Genomic DNA, 9,914 nt, shown 5'->3' with positions numbered 1-9,914 from the left:
CGTCTGTTCGCTACGTGAATCTACGTCGCCTTTAGAATTGGTAGGCGACTTTCTGGAGCCGGCCAAGGCGCCTTGTTTCCTGGACAAGGCTTTGTTTATGCCCTACCGAGCCTTTCCACATACTGTCTCTCTCACCAAGGCCAGAGAAAGTGTCCTTAGATGAGAGGTATGTTAGCACATCTGGCAATTCTCGGCAGGGCCGAGGCTTTGTAGGAATTGACCTGACCGACGCCTCGGAGAGTTCTGTTCTGTGCCAGAACAATGTTCAAAAAAACATATATTGAAGAATAGGAACGTTTGCTTCAAACACCAACAGCACAATATGTAATTAAACAGTGTACAGGAAAAGAAAGCATTCCGATTACTTTTTAAATACAGTAGAAAAAAATAAATGTATTTGTTTCACAGTTTCATTAATGTATCACACATGTAGAAAATTTGTTTGCAAAAAACACACAGCTAGTTCACAAGCTTTTATATTCCTTCTCGTTCGTTATATTTCTTTATAATAAAAGAATCAATCTTTTATATTATACATTTTTGTTCCAAGGATCATTTATGTACAATCAATGAAGCATAGTCAGGTTAAATAACACTTTTGCAACATAAAAAATATAAAGCTTTTCCCACTATGTATATGTTACTATATTGTCTGATATTTATAAATATTATCATTTCCAGACCTTTAAAACATGCATGTCTTATATCACAATGATGATAAGTTGAATGAGAAGTTGAATTTGCATTTAAGAGTATGTGGTAGCGTGAAAGTTCTTCTATTGGAATACAATTAGATAACTAGAATATTTTGAATTTAAGCTTGAAAGCTTTGACACATAAATAAAGTTAAAAAATTACACATTTTCAATACGTGACTTTAATCCTACATCCTACCTATATTGTTCCATTACATTGAATTCTTTGTATAATATGTAAAATTAATTTCACAACTTTGGCAAGGTAGAATCTTTCAGCTACAAAGTAGACATAACAAAGTGATGTTCGTTTCTTGGCAGAAAATTCTGAATTAAATGGAAATAAGACATAAAAGGCACATTATACAAACATTGATGCATATATTTAAGAGACACTGTTTATTTCAGACTAATAATAAAGTGTTTATATTTAGCAGAACATGCAAAATGCTCACTTGTCTGTGCAACAGAGAGATTGGCAGTAGTATTCAGTGGCCGAAATAGCATCTTCTCATTTTTATAACACATTTTTGAGTAAAATATTCATGGTCACGTTTTAAAATACGGAATTTTGATTGCCTAAAAATTCCCTAGTTAATTTTATAACTCAAAGTTGTAGCTAACAATATATAAGAGAGAGAAATTTATATCGAAATAATTTGACTTGTGCAAATTTATATTTTTATGAATATTGCCTATTGTATATCGTCTATTGAATGTTTTGATACATATATTGATAAATCCTTTGTGTATTTTGTACATTCTTTTGTCTTCAAATTTAACATAATTATTGTGTAGTTATCCTGTAGCATGAAGTCATGTGTTTGTATTTCACGTCACGTGTTTGAAATCATCAGTTTATATTTATTGAGTAAGAATAAAGCGTATAGAATAAGAATAATGCATATAGATTGTAGATCTTTATGTAAATTTATGTTATATATGATGTATGAAAACGATTGAAGCAATGACACGTACACAGATTTTGTTCTACCAACTGTATATTATAATGAGTATTGTATTTTGTGTCTGTTGTACAGATTGTTGATCTGTTGCTTTGAATTTTCCATATATGCATATACACCTGCAGCCTAATAGCAAATTACCAAAGGATCATTGATCGCAACTAATTTGCTGTTTTACAGTTTATTTCTAAATTGAAATAATTATCTGATTCAAGTTGAATTGAATATGTTGATAATCAGTGCTACAGTTGTGAAAATAAAGACAAGTTTTAACCGTCGGACGACCATGATGGTTTTATCGGGATATTATTTACTTGTATCTTGAAAAATAATTATAACGTATAAAAAAAATATTGATTTCTACTTTTATATAGACTTTGGGAAAATTAATTATTAGAATTGAAGATATTAAATTATACAAGTACAGAATTACATATCGATTGAATCTCGATTGAAAATTCCCATTATGGATCGATGGTCCGAGAGTTAAAAATAAAAAGAAAGATACATAGATCAGAGGAAGCAATTAGAAATGTTTTTTGAAAGGATCAATCAATTTGATTCGTTTATGCTTACAATTAGTCCACAGATGCTGCTGGGTTACCAGCATTGTGCTACCAAATAACGCATGTACATATGTTTGATATGTATGTACGCATATAACATACATTGAGATAAATGTCACACTTTCAACTTTTATTTGTTTATTTTTAATTTTACATATAATTTACGGTAATTAAGATGATGCAATTTTAAGGTAAAGACACAAACAATATAATAAATATTACGAAAAAAAAAAAAATAAATAAAATACTGTATTATGGTAAAATAAATAAAATTGAGTTTCAAAAAGTACTCAAAAAATACTTGGAATAAATTGAGTAATATGTATGGGGTTAACTTAAACCGAGTATGAAATTTATTCAGTAACAAACCGTAACATTTGTAACTTGTTACATCTTTACTGTGTGATTTTCATATGCAAATAGTTTGAACAGTCACTGATTTAAATATTATGTTTTATTGATGTTACAACAGTTGTAGCAGTTCCATATGATGTAAGACACCTGTATAAATTTGAAAAATACTTTTTGTAATACAAATAAGTGCAAAACCATGTAAATTGACAGCAGGTGATTTGTACAAAGTAAATATAATTTCGGAATAGTAAGTATAAATGTACTTATAATTCTAATAGTTAATACTCGTTTTAACTATTATTTTTAAATACTTTTATTTTAAGATCTTCAAGACGTGGATATTATATTTCAATGTTGTGAGTCGAATATTTAATCAAATTTATTATGCCGTAATCCCAGTTAATTAGAAATGCGAATATTTAATGATTAGATGAATATAATTATTGATATTTCACAATGTCATTTGATATTTCAACATATAAAATGCATAAACCTTACTAATATAATCAATTATCACTCCACAACATTCTTTCAATTTGTATCATTGAGTCACAAAGAAACTTTATATTTACTTTATATTTACTACTTATTAGCAAAATATAATTTAACTTCAATAGTTAAATTTGCTTATTACACTATCTTTTTATAATATTGTTGAATAAATTTTTTTGCCAAACTTGGAAATTAAAAAAAGATTATTGTTATATTAATACTACGAATAGAAATAGTAATATTTTTTTAGCAATTGAAGAGCTTTTATTACATCACTTTAAAATTTTTTGTGCAATACAGTGAGCATGTATCTGATATATTGCCAGAAGATAAATATTTTATTTCAGTATAATCATTGACTAAGCATAGTGTAGATTGGACATTAAATGAAGCTTAATGTTTCAGGGTTTGTATTACCGACCAGGAAAAAAAAGTCACTGGTTTTTTAGCGCACTCTACGTTTAAACAACGGTGTATTGGAGAACTACATCAAATAAAATGAAGCAAGTTGGGTAAGTAAAATGATATTCGTTGCATTATTATCAATTGTGTATCTCCAGATCAGCGACGAGGTATCGTATATTAGTCAATGATACAATGTCTACTCATACATCTCATCTGTGATGCTATAACGCAAAACTTGCCTGAGTCGGTACGACAGGATGTGACACAAAAATGCTAAGAAGATCCTAGAATCGTGGGGTAAAAGACACATAATATATCATAAGTGACAAATAATAGCGTTCTTTTGTGTTTCTTTATTATACAATTTAGATATTTTTCTAAGTGCTGTTAATAAAAGCTTGATTTATGATTAAATAGAGTAGATCTTTTAATTAAAGCATAAGTAGATATACAGTATTGATAAAAGGCACTGTTTCTTATGGATATTAATCCGTACTTAACAAAGTGTAGTAGCATTCACATAAATGAGGTTTCACTTTCAGGTACTGTAATAATAATTCTTTAAATAAGGAGTATTTCATTTTTTAAAATACTTTTGAGTACTAATATATATTTTCAAGGGAATTATAATGTATGATATTGATACAAATATGAAACATTGCCTCAGGTTTCTGCTGTTTGTTTTGCATAATGATTACGAGCTGTTTTAAATAAAAGCTAAAGATTTTGCAAATGATTACTAAAATTTTTTAAAATTGTAAAAGATCATTATAAATAAACAAAAGTAACATACATACACTTTCGTATTGTTCTTTATTATCAAAATATAAAAATAAAAGATATATTAAAAATTATCTTACAAAAGGATTCATATTAGCCTTCCATTAGATGTAGAAAATAAATAATTTTATAGCAATTATAATTTGCATTGTTCCTATGACGGCAATTTTTAATGAAACATCTAATTCGTGATTCGTCAATAGTTTTGCAGAGGAATCGATGCTCGAAAGTTTTTTGCTTTTGACCAGGGTCATCCTTTTCTTATTTGATGCACTTTCTTGGATAAATAAGTTCACCCCAATACTTTGTGCACTAGTTTGCAGCTTCAACTGTAAATAAAAAAGGAAACAGTGTGTTAAAAATGTTTTCTCAACAGGTACTTAATTATTTAAAATAAGTGAATTCTTATACTTTTTTACATGTTTAAGCGAATATTTCGGTTCATATAGAATAATTCTTCCATAAAAAATCAAGTATAAATTAGTCAAAGTATAAATCTAGTATATTCATCAAGTATAAATTTTAATGAATAAAAAATTAAGAATAAACTATCCACAAAGACATCAGTAGCAGTGTTAGTAAAATTTCTTGATTTCTTTGGTTTAACTTCCACAATCAGTACTAGAAACTGTTTGTTACATGAATTCTGCAATGTTATTGAGAACGAAATATCAATGACAAGACAAGTTAGTCAGTCAGTCAGTACGAAAAGAGTAGTAAGTCTGTACCATTTGGCTACATTTACTGGGTTATCAAGTTCATCTAACCGGATTAGATGCTGCAAATTGTACTATATACGTAATTTTTTGAATGAAATCCAGAATACTATGACGTATTCGACGCTCAAAACATCTTCGTGAATCGTGTTTGATCTAGCCTGTACATCTTTCACTCTTTATCGAATTTAGAATAAACAATTTCGAAAGTAATTGTCGTTTTATTCACAATCACCAGTATAAAGAAATGCATGTTTTCAACTTTTCATAGAAAGTAAATATTAATGATTTCATTGCAACATTTGACTCGTTTATTCGTTTGCTCATTAACGATTGAATCATACTGAATTGTTCGAGTTGTAATAACCATTTATCATTGGAAAATTTTTGTAGGTTTAGGTTAGATTAGGTTAGGTAGGTTAAGGAAAGTCGTTATTGATATTTGAATTTTTCGATTCGATTTTGCACTTGAAACATTCCAAAAAAACAGTTGACAAACAATTTTTTTTCTGGACTTTGGATTAAAATAAAAAAGCAATGTAAATCGAGACAAAAGTTCGAGAGTCACAGCAGAAATTAAGATGCGTGAAAGTGACAAGATATTTCACAGTTTGTTCAAACTTTTCTCACCTAATAAAAAAGTTGAAACAAAATGAGAAAGACTAACCCTTTTGGGCATTTAATTCTGTAATAAAGTGTCGTACAAGTAATATTACAGTCAATAATGAAATAATTGATTTACTTATTTAATAATATATTGAATTAATATATCCTTAATTTGTTATATATCCCTCGTTCAATTTTAAACAATTTTGGTAATATTAACTGCTCGAAGGAAGATCGAGATATCTCGCGTGCCAAGAATATCTCCAATTACTAGACGTACTATCGTTGAATTATTTCTGATATAAATCTGACCGATTGCGACGACATTATCAATGGTAGATAAGATGTTGCGGGTTCATCTCGGTTCGACAAGGATTTATCTGAATTAACATTACGCTCTTCTTACATCACGCTTTACGATTTTTGTTGTATGTACACACGTACACACGTTTCGCGTCGCGAATTTCGAACGTGAATGTAACCTTATCGAGAGAGAAAAAAAGAAGGGAAGCAGAGGGAAAAAAGGAAACGAAATCAGTTTCATGGCGCAGTTATGTTTCTGACAGTATCGTTTCTTTTTTTCCTTTTTCTTTTTCTTTTTTTTTTCTCTTCTCTCGATCAAACCTAAAAGTTTCGATTCAGCAATTTAAACATACGTCGGTCATTTCCATACAAAATGTGCATCAAGTGCGTCAAAGAAGATAAAGCGTATAATGAAGATGCGGAGTAATTTCGTTTTATTTTTAGAAATTCAACGTTTGTGCGTCTTATTTAGGGGAGAATCGCTGACATTGTAGAAATTTAACTTTTACAAGTGTCGTGTGAATATCTGTGCATCTGTGTGTTTATTGCTAAAGGAAGATTATCGAATTTGGTAAATTTTCTAAGATCTCTATCTATACTGGATATATTTATAATACCATAACATTATATATTTATATATTATTATAACATTATCTATGTTAATTAAATAAATAGTAATAATTTTGATGCTTGTCTTTCGATCATATCGTTTTAGTAAACAAAAAGATTCTTCAACTCTTTCAAAAAGATCTTTGAACTGATTGACTTCAACATTATTTTTTTTTAAATTATACGTATCAATGACAATTCTTTCACACGAGATATTTTGTCAAGTCAATGAGAAGTGCAGTTGTGTCGAGAAACATAACAGAAGACAAACATAATTGAATTTAATTATTGAAACCAGCTACAGTTTATTTTTATTACACAAGTGTCGATATTTAATGGCTGTAGAACTTTAAATAAACAATAGATGTTACGTTAATTTCGAACTACAATCAGCAAATTGTTCATGTTTTTAAATCAAACGATTGTACATACATACATATATATATATATATATATAAAATTTAAGTTGCGTACCTAACAATAGGATATGCTGAATTTCCTTTGTATCCTAGTTTCTGGGATAGCCGGAAGAGTTTTTGCAGATTCTTTACGTTCAAGTCGAAAACCGATCGTTTCTTTCTATCGCTGACAGACAGAAAACAAAACGACCGATTAAAACAAACGTGACGGCCGAGGTACCAATAAAATGAACAATCCTGGAAATTTCATTTACACTCACGTCGTTTTGATTGCTTGTAACTGACGTCCTCCCCTGATCACGTTCATCAATTTGCCCGTCATTTTTGAAAGGGCTATCAGGGTCTCTAGCTCTGCTCGCCTTTGGTCCGATAACCGTTTCTGCCGACTGCACGTTTAACACAAAATTTGTCAAGTGAAAGGAAAAGAAAATCTGCCAACAATTTTCTTTAAATTTCGTCAAAAACTGAGATATTTATTTATCGAAAATTTGGTTGGTTTTCTCGTTGGAAAAGGAAATCTCTAAGCTGGAAAGTTTAGTCTCGACGATTTTTATTAAATTATAGTTAAGAGAAGAATTCACAATTTCATAATCTACTCTTTTTTTTTTTCGTTTTGTGCAATAAATATTGTTGAGTGCTTTAATAAGAATTGTTTACTCACTTTCTAATCGTCCCTGATATTTCTGCGTTCACTTGTTCCGCGATGCCATTTTCCCCCATTTTCGAGAAAGTGTCGTGGACGTTGAGCGTATTTTCACGCGCAATCCTTTCACAAAACAAGTTACAATACAAAAATGATTTCCTCTTCGAGGTGAACCTTTCTGACAGAAAATTTTAATTCACACAAACAAGTTACAATACAAAAATATTTTCCACACATCACGATCTTAATTCCATTTCAATTTTGTTTTTCCGAGAAAGTGCAAAAATTTTAAACAAATTTTAATCGTCATTAATCCTTCGTGACGCATGTGTGGTATGAATTGCATAATAATTACGATTCAGCAAATATCATATTTTTTTGTAAAGAAAAAAAAAAAAGGTTTTTCAAAGTTGTTCAGAGAAACTGAACGTTTCAAAATACAAATATTGCACGTAGTATTGCAAAAATTAATGGTACTTCAATCGTCGTGGTAAGTGAAGGAAGCAATTTCTAAAAATTCTTCTTTAAAAGAATATATTCTTTAAAATATATATTCACCTGTTATGTCCAGATTGGGCAGATGCGAGTTGAAGCAAAGCAAATAAAATTGTGACTGCCATCCAGAACTTCCCGGAAGTATTTCTGCTCGTGGTGCTCTTCATTCTTCACTTCTTCAAGACGACACGAACAAAATTGAGAGTGGCAAGAAAAAAGAAAAAAGATAGAAAGACTCGAGGATGAATATGAAATTTTCTTGTCTCAATTTGTTGCAAGTAGAATCAGACACAGATCGTTTGATTCCTCTGGTTCTTGCTTGTACTGTAACTGTAACGTTACAAGGCTCTGGTGCGCGTACTTATATATTCTTGCTTAAGAAGAAACTCCCCTCTACTTGAAAAGTCGTTGTCGTGACTTCTACACCCCCTTTTGTAGTTATCGTTTCGAAACGCGTTCTTTTCGACACAAATGGATTCGATGTAATCTGTTCATGTCATTAAGGAAGAAAAAAAAAAAAAAAAAAAAAAACAGCCAATCTATCTTGCAATTAATACAATTATATTGTAGATTTCGTAATTATTGTTAATGCACGATAATGAGCGTCTGGAAATATCTGTGCAGTCGAGTAACAACGATGATTTTACGACAATAATCGTAATAAATAACATTTCTAATTTTAGTTATATAATAATGGCTAGTTTGTATTGTTTAACATTTGTTGGACTCACTGTATCAGAGAATAGACGAAAATTTTATAATTAGACTAATTTCAGAATTAAAATACGTTTTATGAATACGTTTAAACGAATTTTAGTTTGGAGCAGAAGTTTGCTTTCTCTATTAAAGATTATATTAAATATAATGTAATATAACGTAATTATATTAAATATAATGTAATATAATAGAATTATATTAAATATAATGTAATATAATGGAATTATATTAAATATAATGTAATATAATGGAATTATATTAAATATAATGTAATATAATGGAATTATATTAAATATAATGTACTATAATGTAATATAATGTAATATAATGTAATTGTATTAAATATAATGTAATATAATGTAATGTAATGTAATTATATTAAATATAATTAATATTACCTATATAAATATAAGTAGCACTGTAATGCCAATAGTTTTATATATTTCTATTGTATTGTATTGTATCTTTTGCATTTTCTTCGAATTTCTCTTAAATGCATAAAAATCTGTAATCCATTTATAATGTACATTTAAAGTATTCAGAAGACTGTTTTCAAATTAAATTATTTATTTAGATTACTGAATTAAATTAAATTGTTATATTATTAATATCTCAATGAAAGGTCTAGACGTTACTTTACATGTTCTCACAATGCTATGTTTGACTATTATGTCATTGATGTTAATTTTATGGTTACTAATACTAATAATATAAATCTCATTATATCCTGCCAATTTTCTGTTAATCTTTTCATTCTCTATCGTTATATTGTTAATCAAAAAATTATAATAATATTGTCTATATCATTACTATTATCTAATATACTAATATACCTCTGTATCATTAATATATTATTTAATACATTATACATTCTACATTATATATTTAAATACATATATTCTTTTACTTCCAAAAAATTAAAAAGAATTAAATAATTGCATAAATAAATGAAATTTTTTAATAGCTAGCAACTCTTATTTTGCCAAGTCACAAAATCCAAAGTGTAAAATTTCTGAAATACTCGACTAAAATTATAAAATTTTGCATTTGTAAATGTATCTCACAGTGATCACAATAATTTTAAAATTAATATAATAATATATAACATTAATATAATAATATATGTTAATATTAATATTTATAATAATA

The 9,914-nt window shown here is 28.5% G+C and overlaps 1 protein-coding gene and 1 long non-coding RNA gene across 2 annotated transcripts; both read right to left on the bottom strand.

Annotated features, from left to right (window-relative positions):
- Positions 1-4,271: 4,271 nt before the first annotated feature.
- On the bottom strand, positions 4,272-8,393 carry LOC122528937. Its single transcript, XM_043654599.1, has 5 exons — positions 8,112-8,393; positions 7,572-7,676; positions 7,171-7,296; positions 6,966-7,076; positions 4,272-4,586 (listed from the first exon to the last, which is right to left on the bottom strand). Exons 1-5 carry the CDS (start codon positions 8,213-8,215, stop codon positions 4,583-4,585), a joined length of 450 nt encoding a protein of 149 aa, XP_043510534.1. The 5' UTR covers positions 8,216-8,393; the 3' UTR covers positions 4,272-4,582.
- Positions 4,858-6,482, bottom strand: LOC122528939. The gene is made up of 2 exons (XR_006306704.1): positions 4,986-6,482; positions 4,858-4,903 (listed from the first exon to the last, which is right to left on the bottom strand). It is a non-coding gene; the product is annotated as an uncharacterized LOC122528939 (long non-coding RNA).
- Positions 8,394-9,914: the final 1,521 nt, after the last annotated feature.

This window comes from Frieseomelitta varia, unplaced genomic scaffold (assembly GCF_011392965.1).
Source record: "Frieseomelitta varia isolate USP_RPSP 00005682 unplaced genomic scaffold, Fvar_1.2 scaffold_271, whole genome shotgun sequence".
Classification (NCBI taxonomy): Eukaryota; Metazoa; Arthropoda; class Insecta; order Hymenoptera; family Apidae; genus Frieseomelitta; species Frieseomelitta varia.
Note: the sequence above shows the minus strand (reverse complement) of the source record. Positions and strands in the feature narration are given on the sequence as shown.

Coding starts and splice junctions, on each gene's coding strand:
- LOC122528937 (XM_043654599.1), bottom strand. CDS start 8,215: ATGAAGAGCACCACGAGCAGAAATACTTCCGGGAAGTTCTGGATGGCA. Junction 7,297..7,571: donor ATATCAGGGACGATTAGAAA/GTGAGTAAACAA, acceptor TTAAACGTGCAG/TCGGCAGAAACGGTTATCGG. Junction 7,077..7,170: donor TTACAAGCAATCAAAACGAC/GTGAGTGTAAAT, acceptor TCTGTCTGTCAG/CGATAGAAAGAAACGATCGG.